We start from the raw sequence: 19,290 nt of genomic DNA, 5'->3' as shown, positions 1-19,290 counted from the left end.
GAGAAGCAGAATCCCCAGTGAGCAGGGAGCCCAACATTGGGTTCCATCCGGGGATCATGACCTGAGCTGAAGGCAGACGCTTAGCTGACTGAGCACCCCTATTTTTGAATAAGATTAAGGAAGGAAAGATCCTTCTTACACTTTCAGCAATGGAAAGAATATTGGACTTAGGGTTGGAAGACCTGGAATGAGATTTCAGCTTTATGTTACTAGTTCTGTGCTATATAGTCAAAATGTGAGGAGTTGGCAAGACAAAGTTTTCTGAGAGAAAATTTATTGGATAGACCTTGTCTGGCAGTACTGGGGACCCACTGTTGACAATTATCTGGGGTGACTGGACTCTGAGAAACTGACTTTTGTAACTAAAATGGTACCTGGGTTTGTGGTAGACTAGGAAGATCAGTTTATTAAGTTATGCTATGTGGAAGGTCATTTTTTAATCAAAAGGAAGGCTCAGGGAGAAGAGTCACCACAGCCAAGGAATGTGGATGATTTTCGGAAAAGTTCCTCAGCGAAAATAGCTTCAGGGACTTCACTGTACAGAGAGATTTGGAGTCTCGTCACTATACCATCTCCTGCATTTCCATGCTGCCCCATTTCCTTTCCAAGGGACATATTCTCTCTTTATTTGTGGCTAATTTATTCAAAGAGGTTACACTTTGCTGGTCTTCCTTCAGTGGCCTTTTGTACATCTGATTATTTAGACATTCATCTTAGGATTTCTCTTCTGTTAATAGATAATGATAATTATGGCCTAATTATTTTAGCTTTAGTCTTTATCAAAAGCAATTCATATTTTCCATTGATCCATTTTGCCTATGACTATATTAACAGTGGTTAACATTTATAATATATATGTGTGTGTGTTTATATATACATATATATACATATATATATACACACACATACACAAAACTTTGTATAAGTTCTCTCACTTGACCTTCACAATAACCCTGTGAGGTATCTGCTATTCTCAATTTATAGATGGAGAACCTGAGAGTTACGTAGGTTAAGGGACAACACAGCGATAAAAATGGAATATAAATTCAGGAGGTTCCATTCCAAGATCTTAACAACCTGACAGCTCTTTCTACCATTTAGTGTCTGAGTTCTGAAATTTGGCTTTACAAATACATCCGTGTGTGTGTGACCTGTGGGTGACCTGAACGTTGTTGAATTCTGATTGGTCAAATCTTTATTGTTAGAATGTTAAATGCTAATGGAATTACAAGAGTGCAGATTTCACAGTTGCTTTCTCAATGAATTGATGTTGCATGGGTTTTATGTTTTCTATTGTTCTTAATACAAAAGCGCTCTCTCTCTTTTTAAAATGTTGTGAGGAAATATCTGAAAAAATCCAGGTGACAAAATGCTCCCAAACACAACGGCTTCCTCAAAAAAACAGACATATTCCTATACAGTAGTTTCCACAAATCAAATTGTATGAATGCTGGGAGAACATAAGAGTGTGGAAGCAAGAGCTCTGAATCATTATGCAGGTTTACTGAGCATGTACTCTGTACCAGATATTGTTTTAAGTTCTGTATGTGTATTAACTCACATGATAATCAAGAAACCCATGGGGTAGCCACTATTTTCATCCCTATTTTACAAATAAGAAAACTGAGGCCCAGAGAGATGAAGCAACTTGGTGTCACAGCTAGTAAGTGGTTGAGCCAGGATCTGAAGCCAGGCGCCCAGTCTGTATTGTTACCACTGTGCTCTCCGGGCGATTGTTGTGGGCTCTCCTGCTTGAAACTCTGTCATCTATTTGTCAGCCTTTTCTGTTCCTGCGCTGGATTTCTTTGGGCTTTCCTCCAGGCTAGTTTTCCCTCGAAGATCCGGGATTGGCTCTGACACCCAGCATAGATATGGGGAAGCTTAGTGGCTGTGATTTATGATCCGTATCTTAGATTTAGATTTAGAGGATCGAATAGGAAGTTTTTCTGTCTGCTGAAACCCTCCTCATCTTTAGATCTCATGATTGTTGATAGAGGGATATAATGAGATAAGCCGAATGTATCAAAGGGGGTTGAAACCGTTTAATGTAAACACAGCTGAGAAGGACTTGTTAAAAAAAAAAAAAAAAGGACATGTAATGGGTCTTACTTGATGCATAGAGAGAAGGAGGCTTAAAGGGGACGGTGATGATAGGTACACTCCTAGCATGCGCACTCTAGGCTAGGCAGAGCTCTCGGTGGAGCGCAGATACTTACAGTCAGCCTAGCTTTGAATGTGTCAAAATGGGGAACTTGAGCCTTTTAGTGATAATGAGGAGAGGTGCAGAGGAATGGTTAACCAGGGAAAGTGAGATGGGCCCACGACCTCTCCCTCTTCCTAGCTGAGTGACCTTGGGCAATTTAACATCTCATGCTGTTTCTTCACGCCTATTATGGGTAAACATTTGTTCCTATCACAGAGGGTTGTTATGAGAATGAAGTGATACAGGAATATAAACGCACGCACATAGTACATGGCAGTACAGCTGGATAAGTTGCTATTGTTATCGACACCGGTATTATGGCCATGGCCACCTGTGACGCTTGTCACCCACAGTAAAGGATCATTTTCTTTCCTCTAGTATCCCTGGAATGCTGGACGCTTTGCCTCTGTTTCTCAGGACAATTCTCAGCTCATCCATTGTTACTCTACTGGGCGGCGGAGGAACTGTACCAGGCGCCCTTTCGAGGACCACAGTCCCTGCTCTCAGCTGGGAAGACAGACGAATGGGGAGGAGAGGAGGGAAGGAGCGAAGAGGAGACCCCGAGACAGAGATGTGAGACGGGCGGCAAGAAGAGAAATAATTTGCAGCAAAACAGAGCCCACGCCTGACGCTCTCTCCATTTCTTGGACCTGGAACGAATTCTTTTACTTCCCAACCTGGGCCGCGCGACGTGGGGCTGAGCGCCGAGTCCTCAGCGTCCCCCTCCCTAACCCTGCTCCCCCTACCTCCCATCCCGGGCCCCGCCCCGCGATTGGCCGGCTCGCCCGGGCGGTCGCCGATTGGCGCTCGCCGGCCGGGTCCACGGGGTTTAAAGAGGGGGCGGGGGCGCAGTGCCCAGCCGCGCCGCTGTCCCCGCCGAACACATAGTGCCGTCGGAGCGTGGCTCTCAGCCTTTCCCGGCCTGCCGCCGCCTCCAGCGTCCCGCAGCCGGCCGTCGCCGGTCAGCCGCTCGCGAGCGCGGGGGAGAGAGGACCCGGGCAGGCGCCGTCCAGTCCCAGGCGCGGGCACAGCTAGTGAGGGGCTAGGCCCGGGGACGCCAGGGTGGCGGCCACGATGGTAGCCACGTGCCTGCAGGTAGTGGGCTTCGTCACGAGCTTCGTGGGTTGGATCGGCATCATCGTCACCACGTCCACTAATGACTGGGTGGTGACCTGCGGCTACACCATCCCCACCTGCCGCAAGCTGGACGAACTGGGCTCCAAGGGGCTGTGGGCCGACTGCGTCATGGCCACGGGGCTGTACCACTGCAAGCCCCTGGTGGACATCCTCATCCTGCCGGGTAAGGACCCCACCTCTGTGTGGCTGCTCCTAACCCTGATTCTCGGGACAGACTGGGGATGGGCGCATTAGACGTTTCCCAGAAACGTATCCCAGAAACGTTTTAAGGCCTTGATGGGCACATTTTTGACACCTTCAGTCCCACCTTGTCTTAAAGGGATTAGGCAGCCCTGAATTTAACTTCTCCCAGCCTCAGTTTCTCTTGTCTGGAATTTGGGATGATAGTAGTGGCCCTAGGCCGAGCCACCCTGAGAAGTTACTGAACTGAGACATGGACACATACTTGGAACTCTGTCCATGTTAATAACTGTCGCCCCACCTACCCCATGCCCCCATGCTCCCACCGCGGTGGGTCCGAAGAACTGTAAGCCCCCCCCCGGCTTTGAGTTAGATCCCACCCGCAGAGCAAGGAGGAGAGAAAAGCTAGCATTCCAGCCATCTGAACAGTCACAAGCTGAGTTTCTCAGGTCTTCGTGGGACTGGTGAGGAGTCCTGGCCAAGTCTGGGCCCTCCCAGTTCCAACAGGTGGGTTTCCGTGGACCCGGGGGCCTGTCTTACTTTCCCCACCCCTTGCCCCCCGCAGTGGGGGCGTAGGTCCGCTCTCCTCCCTGCGTCTGCACCTCTCGGTTCTGATAGGGAAGGGGTGTTGCCTCCCGGAGGACGCGCTCATCCTGCTGGGGGAGATCCGCCGTAGGTCGCTCGCTCCCATCTAGATGTCTCTGAGAGGGTGGAGGAGAGAATTGTCTGGCCTCCACCCCCTCCAACGACAGCTGGCGTTCCCCCCAGCCCCCCATCTTCACTTGCTTCCCCGTGAACAATTCTGGGCAGCGGGTTCAATTCAGATGTAAACCTGAGCCAGTTGGGTGATTGGCTGGGTCGCAGGCTCCCCTTCGGGGTTTTGCTCTTTATCTCTGCCTTGCCAGCGGATTTAGCCTATACACGATTGCCTTCTCTCCTGCTAGCCTTTGAGGATGGTGCATATTTATTTATTTATTTACTTACTTACTTATTTTTAAAGGTTTTATTTATTTTGAGAAAGAGAGAGAGGGAGAGGGAGAGAGCCCGAGCTGGGGGAGGGGCGGAGGGAAAGGGAGGGGCAGAGGGAGAAGCACACTCCCCAGGGAGCAGGGGGCCTAGTGGGGGGGGGGGGGGCCCATCCCAGGCCCTGAGATCATGACCCCAGCTGAAGACAGACAATCACCTGAGCCACCCACGCATCCTGATGGTACCCGTTTAAAGGCCTATCCTGAAAAAAAAAAAAAAAAATGGGGCGCCTGGAAGGCTCAGTTGGTCAAAGGCCTATCCTAGTTTCCTTAATGAGTGGAGTAACTGAGCCCCAATGCCAGTCTGGGAGGCTTTGTCTTTGTGCCATCTGCTGGGGGAGCCTTTAGTTCCCTGGGGACTTTGCTCCCCACTTCAAGCCTCCCCACAAGTGCCTCCTATTTCCCAGTCCTTGTAGTTGGAATCAATCTCCCCTTCCTCCTTGCTGCCCTGGTATTTGAGCCTTATCATCATCAGGGCATATTTCGACTTTTTGTTCATTCTGAGTCAAGTTTTTGTACCACATTATAAATTCCTTAAGGATAGAGATGTCATCCTGCTCTCTTTGCATCTTTTGTACCAGGCATTGATGCTGGAATACAGCTGGTGCACACAGTGCATGTCAGTCCTGCCAAGCACTATCTTCTTTTCCATTTCTTAGAAATTTTTTTTTGTTTGTTTAAATTAACTTCTATACCCAACATGGGTCTTAAACTCATGACACTGAGATCAGTTGTCACTTACTCTATTGACTGAGCCATATAGGCACCGCTTCTACTCCATTTTGAACTATCAGAATGACAGAGGTCCCGGGAACCCAGATCTGCACTCACCTTCACTTAATGGCAGCCTTGGTAGACCTGGGTTAGACTCTGGGAGCCAATGCTCATCATCTGGATAATTTAGAACAATTTACTAGTAATCTCTGGGAACCCCAGTTGTCTTCTTTAAAAATGAAAATGAAACCAGCCACCTCTCTTTCAGAGTGGTTTTGGGGGATTAAATGATATGAGAAATGTAAACCTCCCTTGACGTAGTAGAAGCTTCATAAATTGCTGCTGTAATTTTTTTATTAAAAGCTGGGCATGGCATTTGTAGGACTCTGACTATACTCTTTGTAAGATTACTCTTTTTTTCTTTCCCCCAAAGTTAAGTTTCCTGAGCATCCAGAGTCAAGTGGTTTATTTTCAGAGAACAGACCATTCTACAATGGAGTACATTTTAGGAAGGGTCTAATCCTTCCTGCTATCCCCCTACCTTGCACTTGGGTGGTTATAGGAACAGATCTCGGTCTCCATCTTTTGATTTTTCAGACATGGCCTTGGCCTTGAGCACTTTGACAGCCTGCACCATGAATTTCAAAACCTCAGTTACTAGTTGACTGTCTCTCCTGTGTTCACCTTGGCTTTCCTACAAGCTGCAGGGACATTGGACTTCGGTCAGAGGTTCTGCCGCAGAATCATCTGGCTCTTCCCTAGGGGGGTCTTCAAGTCAACAGACAGTTGATTGATTGTTTAACTTTCATTTTAAAGAAGCTGAGATGGGCAGTGGTTAGAAGAGTAACCCTGAATTCTGGCAAACTAGATCTTGCTAGAAGACAGTGTTGCAGTTGGGGCTTGGTGCACAGGGCAGGCTGGCCAGATTTGGTATTAGAGTCTTGGTGTGTGAGGCAGAAATCGGGGCTCATTTTTGGCTTGGTCTCTAACTCTGCCTCCCTCAGGCCACTAGCCCTAATTCCCTCTGAGTGGAAAAGGGAGAGCAACAAATACAACCCCCTCCTTTTTTTTTTTTTTTTTTGGAGGAGGGAGAGTGTTTTAATGAGAAACAACACATTTAAGTCTGCCATATTCTGCCAGTATATTGTCAGATTTATTTCACATAAATATTGCACATATTGTAATCTGTTTCTTTTCTTTTTTTTTTTTTAAAGATTTTATTTATTTATTTGACGGTGTGGGGGGAGAGATCACAAGTAGGCAGAGAGAGAGGAGGAAGCAGGCTCCCCACCGAGAGCCCGATGCGGGGCTCGATCCCAGGACCCTGAGATCATGACCTGGGCCGAAGGCAGAGGCTTAACCCACTGAGCCACCCAGGCGCCCCTGTAATCTGTTTCTTAATGAAGTTGTTACCTGGCATTTTGTGTGACAGCATAAAGTTCATTTGGTTTTGCTCCACTCTTATTATTCAACTTCTTATTCCTTCGTTCATACTTGTATTTTTTTTTTTTTCATAGTTGTATGTTTATATCATCTGCTGTGGGACTGTGTTAGCTCCACGAAGACCAAGGCAGGTGTCTGTCCTCTAGGAATTCTTGGGGCTGGAGAGATGCCTTTTTTCTTCCTTCTTTCCCTCCCTCCCTTCCTTCCTTTTGTAAAGATTTTATTTATTAACTTGTCAGGGAGAGAGAGAGAGGGCACGCGTGCGCAGGGGGAACAACAGGCAGATGGAGAAGCAGGCTCCCCGCTCAGCAAGGAGCCTGATGTGGACTCAATCCTTGGACTCTGGGATCATGACTTGAGCCAAAGGCAGATGCTTAACCGACTGAGCCACCCAGGCATCCCTGGAGAGACGGCTTTAAAGTGATGGCCGATGGTTGTGGAAGCACGCCCAGGAGACTGGCTGAGGCAGGAGATGGCGCCTGACCATCAGCAGACGTCAGGATTCATGAGCACAGCAGCCTCTGGAGAAAAACCAAGAGAGGAATCCAGAGTCTTAGTTTAGTCCAGTTAGGACCACACACTATATACAATGGGAATTAAAAGCACATGGTTAGGGACAAAATCACCTCGTACACCCGAAGATAAAATGACGGCACTGCCATAGAGAAATAACACCAATAATAACACTAATCTTTTTGGAATACTTCATATGTGCCAGGCACTGTTCTAAACACTGCATGAGTTAACTAATTTAATCTTAGTTGAATTCTTTTAGAGAGATATAAGCAGTATGACCATTTCTTCATGATCAATGAGGAGAGCCCTTGGTAACTTGCCTGCAGTCACCCAGGCAGAACGTATCAGCAGCAGGCTGGAATCAGCACAGACCATCACAGAAGGTATCTGGGAGGGCTTGAGTTTTAATCTGACTCTTTTGTAAGGTGATGTAATGGTAAGGTGATGTAATGGTGTAGTTGGACTCTTGGCCCCTTAGATCTTGGGAGCCAGACATCTCCACTCAGTCTCTCCAGCCTCCAGCCTCCCTTGTTGGTCACTTTAAAAGTTGAACATGTGGGGTGCCCGGGTGGCTCAGTGCATTAAGCCTCTGCCTTTGGCTCAGGTCATGATCTCAGGGTCCTGGGATCAAGCCCCACATCAAGCTCCCTGCTCAGTGGGGAGCCTGCTTCCCCCTCTCTCTCTGCCTGCCTCTCTGCCTACTTGTGATCTCTCTGTCAAATAAATAAATAAAATCTTTAAAAAAAAAAAAAAGTTGAAGATGTGAAGTGATCTTAGACAGCATTTACATGGAATTACCTGGAATGCAGCCAGAGGAGAGCGGATGGTGTTGAATTCCCTTGAGCCATGGTGTAGGATCCAAGGGGACCCTTGGCTAATGCTCCTGTCTGTTCTCTTGTGTCCAGGCTATGTCCAGGCCTGCCGAGCCCTGATGATTGCAGCCTCGGTCCTGGGGCTGCCGGCCATTCTCCTGCTGCTGACGGTTCTCCCCTGCATTCGAATGGGCCATGAGCCTGGTGTGGCCAAGTACAGGCGGGCTCAGCTGGCTGGTGTACTGCTCATTCTGCTGGGTAAGAGAGCTTTCTATGTAGCACCCCAACTTGGAGTGAACCTGATGAATCTCAGATCTTGCTGCTGCTTCATTGAGTTCAAGAGGCATGGGAAAGGCAGCCAGGTGTATCCACCCGGGAAAACCCCCCGTAATGTGTATCTCTTTATGTTTCATGGGTTGTTGAGGCAGAGGGATAAGTAATGTCTGCAGGGGTCACTGGACATGAAAAAAATTAAAAAGCAAAAGGAAGAAAGGGTTTTGAGGGTATACTTAAGAGAGACCAGGGGACAGGAGAGAGTGACACAGTGGGTGTCCACTCAGGCTTCACAGTGGAATCCCTTTCTTGGGAACACCTCTGCCCAGATCCCAGCATTCGGAATTACTGGACATCAGGCCAAGCAAAGTGGGCTTTTTGAAAGCTTCCAGGTGATTCTTATTTGTAGTTACAGTTGAGACCTTCATTTAATATGTAAAGAAAGGGTAGAGGGGCGCCTAGGTGGCTCAGTGTGTTAAGCCTCTGCCTTCGGCTCAGGTTATGATCTCAGGGTCCTGGGATCGAGCCCTGCATCGGGCTCTCTGCTCGGCAGGGAGCCTGCTTCCTCCTCTTTCTCTCTCTGCCTGCCTCTCTGCCTACTTGTGATCTCTCTCTGTCAAATAAATTAAAAAAAAAAAAAAAAGAAAGAAAGGGTAGAGAAAAAGGAGGGCAAGAGAAAAGAAAGATGCAGAGGGTGGTAGATCACTACTGATGATTCAATTATTTTATTTTGTTTTAAGATTTTATTTTTAAGTAATTGCTACACCCAATGTGGGGTCCAAACTCACAAATTCAAGATCAAGTGTCACATGCTCTACTGACTGAGCCAGGCAGGTGTCCCTTAATCTTTTTTTCAGTAAGGACTCATGGAGCATCTGAGGGCCAGGCATCATGGTTGGCACTGAGGACACAGCGGGAGAAAGGCATTCTCTGCTTTGAGTGTCCCTGGACATCTCGATAGAGTGTGGCATGGGCTCATCTAAAAATGGCTCAGAGGGTGTGCACACACATAGGAAGGAACCTGAGCCAGACTGGAGGAGGTTCCCAGAGCAGGGGAAACCAGTGATGAGTGTTGAGCGTTGAAGAGAAGGTAGTCAGATCATGGATTGAAGGGAGGATGGGGGGACGGCCCCAGGCCAAGGAAATGGCATGAGCTCTCTCAGTTTTCCTGGTTGCACCTGCACACAGAGGGTTTAACAACCTAGGGAGGCTCCTTCTAGCTCTGCTCTTTTCAGTGATTTCATTTCATTCTACTTTTTTTCTTGAATGCTAATTCCACCAGCATATCTTAAGTCCTAATAGAAGACATGAATTTTAAGAACGCCAGCTCTTGTTGCAAAGTGCACTGATACATTCCTGAACAGCAGCTGGTCTGTCTGTGGGTTAGGCATAGCGTCAGCTTCTCCTGAGTCCAGGAATTCCCATCCCTCAACTGGTATCAGACTAGATGTTGAAGGGGAAGGGGAAGGGTCAGCGTTCTACATGGGTCAGTGCCACTAAGTAATGGTTGGCCACAGTGACTTTGGTGAGGTAAGGGGACGTGAGAGGGAGGGGTGCTATTTCACAAGACTGCAAAGGGATGGAGGTTTTCAGGGACTTGTGAAGCCACAGAGAATTCAGAGGAGGGGCTTGTGTGGGTGTGTGTGGGGCTGAGCAACAGGAGTGAAAAGACCAGAGGACCACTGTCATTTCCGGAGAAGAATCTGGGCATGGACATTTTGGTTCCAGGCACAAAGAATCTGTGTGGGAGCGCCACAGGGAATACAGGATCAGTATCAGGTGATTCCCCTAACGCACAGGGTCCTCTGTCACAGTGTTTTTGGAGGTCAGATCTTTACATTCATATTCCCTTTCCAACGGTTAGAGCAAAGCTCTACAGGTAAATTGGTGTGCGGAATCCAGGAGGAAACCTTTCTCATTCTAGGCAGTTGCCATTGTTACCTGCCTCACATGAGGCTCTCTCTGTCTCTGAGGATGCCAGACCCAGCGGGTGAATTTGTTGGGTTAGGTGTTCATTTTTAGAAATTCTGGCCTTCCGTATGAGAGTCATAGAATATCCACTAAGAGAATATATGGAAAAGAAAAAAAAAAAAACAAAATAAAACCCAAACCCTGTGGAAAATAAAGATATAAAATCAAGTATGTATGGATGAGTTGGTATTCAAAAAAACCCTAAAAACAACTGAATCGTCTGAGTGAGTAATGAGGCATATCAAAAGAACAGTAACAACCAGTTGTCTGAAACTTCCTAGCTGAATTGAAGTTTTTCTTTATCTTTTCCGAGTGGGTTGGTTGGTATATGTGCACAGAATCGTAGAGAGGAATGTGAGGTGGACCGGCAGTGGTGTGAGTTCCTTAGTCCCCCATTACTGCCTGGAGTGAACACATGGAGGGCCTTTGAGGGCTCGGACTCTCTCAGGGCGGCTGCAGCCTTCTGGCCACTCACTATCAGGGTGGAGTGAGCACGCCACCCCCTACCCTCTTGTAGCTTTGAATTTCCAGTGTTACCTGCTGCCTCTTTGACGGCTCCTGTCGGATTTATTTCTCAGTGGGTCACGGCTTGCCTTCAGGTTGGATGTTGTTTTGACTGGAACCAGTCGTGGCACCCGCTGGCCCCTCTGGGTCTTCTCTGGAGCCTAGTGCCTCGGTTCCCCTGTTGGCAGTGGGTGGGAGGAGCTAGAGTGAGTGAAAGCTCCCTTTGTGTTGCTTGGGATTGGCTTCTAATGCTCGCCCCGGGAAGCCAGTGCTGGGCCCTCATTGGATCCTAGGGGTCACCAGTGATGCCCCAGTTGAGGTGTGGTCCCTGACCAAAACGGACTGGACAGCACTGGGGGTTTGGGGCCTGGGAACTAAAAACAATACCGAAGCTAATCTGGGTATGGAAACTGTAAGCACTATTAATTAAAGTCAGTTCTTCCTGACCCTAAAAAGTTTTATTTTTCCACAAGCTTAAAAAATCATGTCTGTTGTACAATAACTTTATCTTCTCAATAGTTTTAAGTTTAATGGTGTGAGGATTTGGTCCTGCTTTGGGGGAAGGAATGGGAGCCTGATGTAGCTGACTCCTCAGAGCTAGGATGGATCCAGGTGAATCTCATCTGTGTCTTTTCAAGAGCCCCTACCAAGACAGGAGGTGCCTATGCCCTGAGCTGCTTTATCTTGTCACTGGGAATGGGACCAACTGTACGGAATCTCAGATCTCCTACTTTCCAGCTGTATGAACTGGGGCAGTTACTTAATGTCTCTGAGCCTTTATATTAAATGAGGTAATGCTTATATCTGAGGTTGGTAAGAATAGTGTAAGGAGGTATGCAAATTATTTAGCCCGGTGTCTGGCACATAGTAAGTCCTCAGCAAATGGTTGCTATTATCATCGCTACTGTTATCAGTCCTCTAACCATAGAGGAAATAGAGAGCTAACCCAGAGGGCCATTGAGTATTCTTTTGATCATGTCTGATTCCTGCGGGGTAATCTCCATATGTGACACTGGTCAGGAGAGTCAGGGAGCTGTTCCTGGAAATGCTTGGTCCTCTCCTGATCTAGTGGATACATTCCATTGTTTACTTTGTAAAAACCAGATCAATAAATAGTTGGGAGTTTTTTTGCCCATCCCATCATAAGAAGTCATGTAAAACTACCCACCTAAAAATGGTCAGGCTCAGTTCTGGTCTGATCTCATTCTCACCTCACTGCGACTTAGAAAGTACTTGATTGAGGTGTTTCTTGGGGAGACGGGGTAGGGAGTGGAAGGAGAGGAAGTATATATTCCTCCTTCCATGGGTTCCTCTCATTTTCTCTCCTCCTCTTTCAAATTATGGCCCTAGGAATCGTATTTTGTTAAAAAAAAAAAAGCTGTTTTAACTTGGAACTTACAGGTCAGTAATGGAATTGCAATAAAATAAAGGGTGTTTGCAACTGTGGGAGAGATTGATCTTGTCATGCATGCAGAATCAGATGTCCTAGGAAAGGCCACCCTTCAGTGTGGAGTAAATAGTGATGCCCTCAATCCTGGAGTCTTAAGAGAATAGATGGAAAGAGCCTTTCTCTAAACTCATTAGCTTTACACAAACAAGCTCATAATGTAAATCAAATTTCATATGGGTAGTGGAAAGGTTGTGGGATCTTTAGTATGGTTGTGACTTAAAATGGCCCTTTCGGTACACTTGGAAGAATTAACTGCTTTATGAAGTCTCTCCCATCTCTAAGTTCTGTGACTAAAAAAAAAAAATTAACAAATAACCACGGGACCAGCTTTTAAAAAAAGTTATGGGAAAAAAAAAGATAATGATGTGTGAAATAGAAATAAAAGGAAAAAATGTTGACAGCAGGCCAGGAAAATAATGTAGTCAAATATTCCATTGACCTCATGATTGTTTTAGATATTAGATCTTCATAAAAGTCGTTGTGTAAGAGGAGTATGTCCTTTGGCAGCTATGTTTTCTTAAGTCAAAATTTAGAGAATCACAAATTAAAAAAAAAAAAAGAAAAACTAAAATTTTTCTAGATTCAGATTATCAGGACACAACAAATAAATACGACCCCAACAGCTCGTTAGAAATCTTTACTTGTTGCCTTGAGTTAATTGGAACAAAGCTAAAGTTAGTTGCTATTTAGATCATATAATAGCATCAGTTGTAGAAGGCAGCAATAAGTGCATTGTCAAATGTTTAAATAGAGGGAGATTGATTATTTATTTAAAAGATTTTATTTATTTGACAGAGACAGTGAGAGAAGGAACACAAGCAGGGGGAGTGGGAGAGGGAGAAGCAGGCTTTCCAATGAGCAGGGAGTTGATATGGGGCTCCAACCCAGGACCCTGGGATCATGACTGAGCCACCCAGGTGCCTTGGAGAGAGATGTAAAAAATAGTTTTTATTGTGGAAAATTTCATATGTATCCAAAAGTAGAAAAAATAGTATAACCCAAACTCATTCTCAATAATGATGAACTCATGGCTAATCTGTTTCATCTATGTATTTTTTTTCTTCCAGTCCCCAGAGTTTTTTTGAAGCAAATCTCAGATATAATATCAAGGAAGATTTTCTTCCAGTATTACTTATATCATTCAGAGTAATTTATGTGATTTTAATGGAAATATTTCTTTGTGCCAGAAATAATGCTTTTAAAGGTACTGTCAGTTCTTAGTTCGGAAAGTGACAAAGCCTGAAATCAGAGGTGTTCATTGGAGAAAGGAAGAAATAACAATCTGGGCTCTTCTGCCTTTTTGGGCCTCTTTGTCAATCTTTTTCTCTCTCTCTAAATCGCCTTGAAAGTCAAACACACATTTACTAATTTTATTTAACTTCATCAAGTTTATTTAACTATGTTACTATGTGTCATCTAATCCCTAAAGAAATAAAAAGCTGCAAGTACCTTTCATGGCTCTACAGTTCCCTCTCCAACTATTTTCTGTGTTTGGCTACATGAGGATCATTGTTAATTTAGTAAGGCTGTATTCTATGAACTAATGAACACATTGTATTACATTATTTGAAACTTACCAAAAGAGGCAAACAATTTTATTCCATGAAGAGAAGGGAGTTCTACTTGTGAGAGCACCAAGTCCGGAAAAATCTGTATCTACACAGTGAAACCTTCTTCTTCTCTGCTCTCCTCCACCTCCTCCTTTTCTTTTCCTTTCTTTCCTTCTCTTTTTTTTCTTTTCTTTTCTTTAATATTCTTTTCTTTTCTCCTCCTCCTCTTCCTCCTCCTTCTTCTTCCCTCCTCCTCCTTCTCCTTCTTCTCAATTTTCACTTTCTGCTCCCTCCCAAATGACAGATTCCTGCCCCCCCCCATGTACAGTTAACTGTTGCATCTTTGGAAGGTAGAAGAGGAGAAATAGATTGAAAAATCTGAGTTACTGTTAGAGACTTACTTTAAAAATACATCGTGTTGACATGAAAAGAAAAGCAACGAAGATTCTCTTTCTTTCTTCAATTTTCTTTGCCTTATGCATAACTGACTTTTTTAGGAAAGCATTTTCTTTATTTTCTCCAAATAATTGGGAGAAGCATTATAAACTGTGTGTGTGTGTGTGTGTGTGTGTGTGTCTGCAAATAGAAATAAATCTAGCCAGCCTTCTATATCATTAAAAAAGCCAAAAATTATTGCCAGTTTATTAATATTTCACATCTTTTAGTTAAGTAATGACTTAACTTGCATTTTAACTTCACTGATGGAAATATCCCCCTTTCCCTTCAAACCATGCTGAAATTGAGTAAAGTTTTCTTTTTTAGTTTCTAAACATTATTCATTCTGAGTTCACTTGAAGGTCACTGTTTCCAGCAAACCTCTCATTTCCCTTCATGTTGTGTGGCGGCCTGTCATCTTTTAGTGGTTTTGATGTGGTTCAACTTTGAGAGCCACAGGAATCCACCCAGAGTTCATTTATCTACTAGGAAATAATGTGACCCTGCTGGCGCTAGTTTGCCTTGTTTTGCATGGATTATAAAAGAAGGAAGTCTTTAATGAGGTAAATCATGAGCTTGTAACTTTAAGTGTGTTAAAGTCACATTATAGTTTTATGATTTGGAAAGTCAGTTTTGATGTGTTTGAAGTGGAAAGTAGACTTGAAATGAGACTGTCATCTGTCCATCCACCTGTTCCCCCATTCAGTCCTCTAGGTTCGTTATTTAAGCATTCAGACATTTTCCTGATGTTTCCTTCTTCTAGTGAATTATATTAGAATAAAATCTAACAAAATCCCTAAAACAATTGAAATCAAGGCTGATGATTATTTTTGGAATATTGAGCCAGATTCTTTCCCCATGTGAAGATACTCTCATTATTTTGCTTAGGAAGAGGGGAAGAACTAGGCAATTTCTTATTTTATATGTACAAATCATATATAAAATATATATATCTTTATTTTATAAAATCTGCAGCAAATCTGCATTTGAGTTAGGTTTACATGAAGTGTGGGGAATCCTTGTGCGCGTGTGTGTGTGTGTGTGTGTGTGTGTGTGTGTTGTATGTATAATACGAAGTAACTGAAAAATATAAAACTTAATTTGAACCAGAAGCTGTTTTGAAACCAGGCTAATTGTTTATGGGAAAGATCAGTTGAATTGAACCAAATCAGTTGTTTGGGAAATCAGATATATTTTTTTTCCTATGGAATTCAGCTATTCCCTCCCCACCTTTTCCTTCTAATCAAGCTTGGGTATTTGAAAACCTTTGCTAGGTTGCTGTTTTGCTCAAGCAGAATGAGCTCCAGCCCCTCTTTGGGGGTCTAGGGTATGTAGCTGGATTGTGTATTGATATGAAGAAGCTAGCACAGTTCTCTCTGGCTGAAACACTCTGAAGGAGTTTCTATTTCTTGTCCTGACTCAGAGAAAAGACTTTCTTTTTTTCTCTTCTTTCTCTGTGTCTTGCTGAGGGTATGACTCTGACAGGAGCCAAGCCGTTCTCAGTGAGGGCAGCATTTGGAATGTGTGGCTGGAGGAAGAGAGAAAAAGACTTTTTCCCTGTACCTCAGGCATTTGAGCCCCTAGGCTGGAAAGGAAGATTCAGTTGATACTGGTCTTTTTGAGAACACTTGTTCACGGAAGGACAATATATCACCACATAGTATCTCATACAAACCTATTACAGAACTTGGCATGATTGTTCTTACTCTTTAAGAAAAAATGAAGCCATTAACATATGGATAGATTTTTGCTTCTTATGTAATTTATAAGAACTTCTGAAATAGTGAATAGTTCATGATTAATGGAGTGAATTTAGGCTCTTAGAAAGCCAATTTGAGCAACTAAAACCCCCCAAATTAGCTTTCTTTCCTCTAACTTCTACTAGGGATCTATGCTTTTTAATAATAGGAATCATATCTGTCTATGTGTATTTATGCCCAGCTTGTGGGGTGGGCTTAGTTTATTGTCAACAAGAGCCTCTTACAAGCTACACAAATGCACTGAGATGGCTGAAGAGGTCTTTCCAAGTGGGTAAGACTTCAATCTTCTCTTCAGTTTAGAACTAATGTATGAGGCTGTTAGATTTGAGTGCTTCTGTTTAAAGAAAAATTATATTTCTTCTCTGTGGGCGTAGAGGTAAGTCAGAAAATCACTCAGTGTGAGTGATTCTATCAAATTCTGATTTCCATCAGAAACGCTTGCTGAGTTGAAAGTGACAAGGATCCTCCAGGTAGCAAATGTCGCAGTGCCCTGCCTTGAATTTATCGAAGGCTCTATGGCTAATGATTGGCAACCTCATCACGATTATTTTCTTGATCTGCCAACTTTAATGGGTCATCCCAATTTCAAGCTTCAACTAAAATTTCTCTCCTGCTTGTGGCTGTGAGAAATCAGATGACAGGATGTGATGGAGTTCCTTTGTCTGGAGTTGTGCTGTTCAGCCCATTAGCCACCAGCCACATGGGGTTATTTAAATTTTAATTAATTAAAATTCAGAACACGGTTTTTTGATCTCACTAGCCCCATGAGAAACTTTTAAGAGCCCCTGTTGCTTGTGACTGCCTTATGTGACAATGCCGGTGTAGTGGTTTAAATATTTTTTTAACATTTTCATAGGCTCCTGCCTGTCCTTGTTTTGCTAGGTTGCTTAGGAGGAGGGGAAGAACTAAATGATGCAGAAGCTCTTTCTTATCCTGCTCTTTAAAACCTAAACCAAGTCTGAAAATTAGACTGGTTGGTGGAAGACCATAAAATTCTGCCATTGTGACTCATCACAACAGATATCATCACCATAAAATCCTTGCACGGGTGAATTCTTTTACTCCGAGCATTATTTGTGTGTTTGCAAACAGTGTAACACAAACTCAGACTCTTAGCTGATACTCGACTGATGTCTGGCAACAGTCCACCATGGTAAGAGAACTCTCGGAGCTTCTTCAAGGTCTTTGTAATATGAATTGACCAAACTGAGAAAACAGAGTGGAAAAATGAGGTGGGCATCCTTTTGTTTCTCATTTCTGAATACATCAGGCCATCTAGTCATTCAGCTAGTGTGTACTGAGCACATACTCTGTGCCTCAGAGTGAGGTAAACACTGAGTCTACAAGCATAAGGAGGACATGGCCCTTGCCTTCAAGGAACTCAGGACTTGGCATGGGAAATAGACATGTAAAGAAGTAATTATAATACGATTAGGTAAGCGTCATCATAGAATTCTAAGTATAGATACATAAAGTGAAGATACGTAAGTAAACGCAAATACCCATTTTTTGGCTTCAGTGATTTATTTCTGGGCTTTTACTTTGGAGTTTTTGGTGTCTGCCGCCTGTTGAAAAAATAAAGGACCTAGCAGTTTGACCCAGCTTTGGATCGGCTTATTAAACAGATGCAAACCTATGGGCTTGGATTGGGAGCAGAGTTGTGTGTACGGAGCTTTTTGGAGTTGGCTGAAAGCTAAGGGAGCGTGTCTGCAGAGTGAAGGGGAGCCTGCCCGCTGTGCTTGGTGTGGGACAGGCATGCCCGGTCACAGCTCTCTTTTGTCTCCCCAGCTCTCTGTGCCATCGTTGCCACCATCTGGTTCCCCGTGTGCGCCCACCGCGAGACCACCATCGTGAGCTTTGGCTACTCCCTGTATGCGGGCTGGATCGGGGCTGTGCTGTGCCTTGTGGGTGGCTGTGTCATCGTCTGCTGCGCTGGAGATGCCCAGTCGTTTGGTGAAAACCGTTTCTACTACTCTTCGGGCTCCAGCTCCCCGACTCATGCCAAGAGTGCCCACGTATAAGAGGGCTGCTGCCTGCCCACCCAGGTGCTGCAGATCCTGGGCCCATGGCCCCGGGGTTTGCTTGCCACAGGCGGGAGAAGCCCACTCCACTGCCAGGCTCCAAAGCCAAAGTTGTAGAAAAGCATCCCGTCTGGCATTTTTTAGTCTTAATACCCCCTCCCCATTTGTTGCCTTAAAAGAGATCTTAAGTTCAGAAAATGCCCACACACTTTTCTCATGGTTTTGCCCATTAATAGCTCTTTTCTTGGGCATTCCTTTGTTGTTCACCTATATATATATATATATATGTATATGTATATGTATATATATTTTCTCTCTTTAAATTTTAAATATCTTGCAAACATTGCTGAATTGAGTGTAGGGAGAGAAATAAAAGACACTTTTCAAACTGTTACAGATGACAATGGGAGCCTCATAAAGATGCCTCTCTGTTCGCTCCCTCCTCTTCTGCTCCAAGGTCATTTAGTTATAAGCGATAGAGAAAAATAGAACCGGGGATGTGGGGTGGGGAGGGAGGGGATTGTGGAACTTTCCCTCCATGGGAAACTTCCCTTTTGTAAGTTGAGGGCGAGGGTGGGGATATTTTTTAGTTTGTGATTTTACATTTATCTGTACATACTTTTTCAAGATTGATCATTTTTATAACCATGGTTTTCCTGAAATTCTCAGTTCATCAGTATGAAGGAAATGAACCAAATAAGCTTTAATTATATGATAAATAACAGTCCAAGCGAATATAACTCTAACTGACATACCACAAAATAGTTTTGATTTCTGGGTTTGTATGATGTAGTTTTTAATCCTACACTTGCATTTGCTTCAACTTAACACATTTTTAAAGCTTTTTCCCCTTTCTCTATTTTCATTTTGTTAGCCATCTTGCGGTGGTGTTGTTTAACATAAATCATGCTGTTGAATTTGGCTTTACGGGTGTAAACACTGATGGTGTATCAGTATCCAAGACCCCAAACTCTCCAAACAATGATGGTGCATTTTGTTCTTTAAGTGAAACCCATGCAATAAAATAACAGACTGTGTGCAAAAGTGGCCTCCATATTCTGTCGTGTCCAGAGGGGCCATCTATCAATTTTCACCGATTTCATTAATTTCTACTAGTAATTTATAGGGAACCTGGTCGTGACTCAGGAACAAGGCATTTCTGTGCCTCCCTGAATAAAAACATTTGGTCTTATTCACTGGACCACAGTGGTCCTGTGTGGTCATAAACGTGAAATCTTGGTGCTCTGTAGGTTTCTTTAGTGGAGTGAGGTTACAGCAACTTTGAGTCATACATAA

General features: G+C 44.2%; 1 protein-coding gene across 1 annotated transcript; it reads left to right on the top strand.

Moving 5' to 3' along the window:
* The first annotated feature begins 3,137 nt into the window (after positions 1-3,137).
* Positions 3,138-18,280, top strand: LOC111151865 (claudin 11). The gene is made up of 3 exons (XM_022510096.1): positions 3,138-3,503; positions 8,124-8,288; positions 17,762-18,280. The coding sequence occupies exons 1-3, from the start codon at positions 3,278-3,280 to the stop codon at positions 17,992-17,994; spliced, it is 624 nt and encodes a 207-aa protein (XP_022365804.1). The 5' UTR covers positions 3,138-3,277; the 3' UTR covers positions 17,995-18,280.
* The last annotated feature ends 1,010 nt before the right edge of the window (positions 18,281-19,290 follow it).

This window comes from Enhydra lutris, unplaced genomic scaffold, assembly GCF_002288905.1.
Source record: "Enhydra lutris kenyoni isolate GAN:26980312 unplaced genomic scaffold, ASM228890v2 scaffoldscaffold2, whole genome shotgun sequence".
NCBI classification, from domain to species: Eukaryota; Metazoa; Chordata; class Mammalia; order Carnivora; family Mustelidae; genus Enhydra; species Enhydra lutris.
Note: the sequence above shows the minus strand (reverse complement) of the source record. Positions and strands in the feature narration are given on the sequence as shown.

Bases quoted from the DNA above. Each gene is read 5' to 3' on its own strand.
- LOC111151865 (XM_022510096.1), top strand. From the start codon at position 3,278: ATGGTAGCCACGTGCCTGCAGGTAGTGGGCTTCGTCACGAGCTTCGTG. The intron at 3,504-8,123 runs GTAAGGACCCCA...TCTTGTGTCCAG, and splicing joins GGACATCCTCATCCTGCCGG to GCTATGTCCAGGCCTGCCGA. The intron at 8,289-17,761 runs GTAAGAGAGCTT...TTGTCTCCCCAG, and splicing joins TGTACTGCTCATTCTGCTGG to CTCTCTGTGCCATCGTTGCC.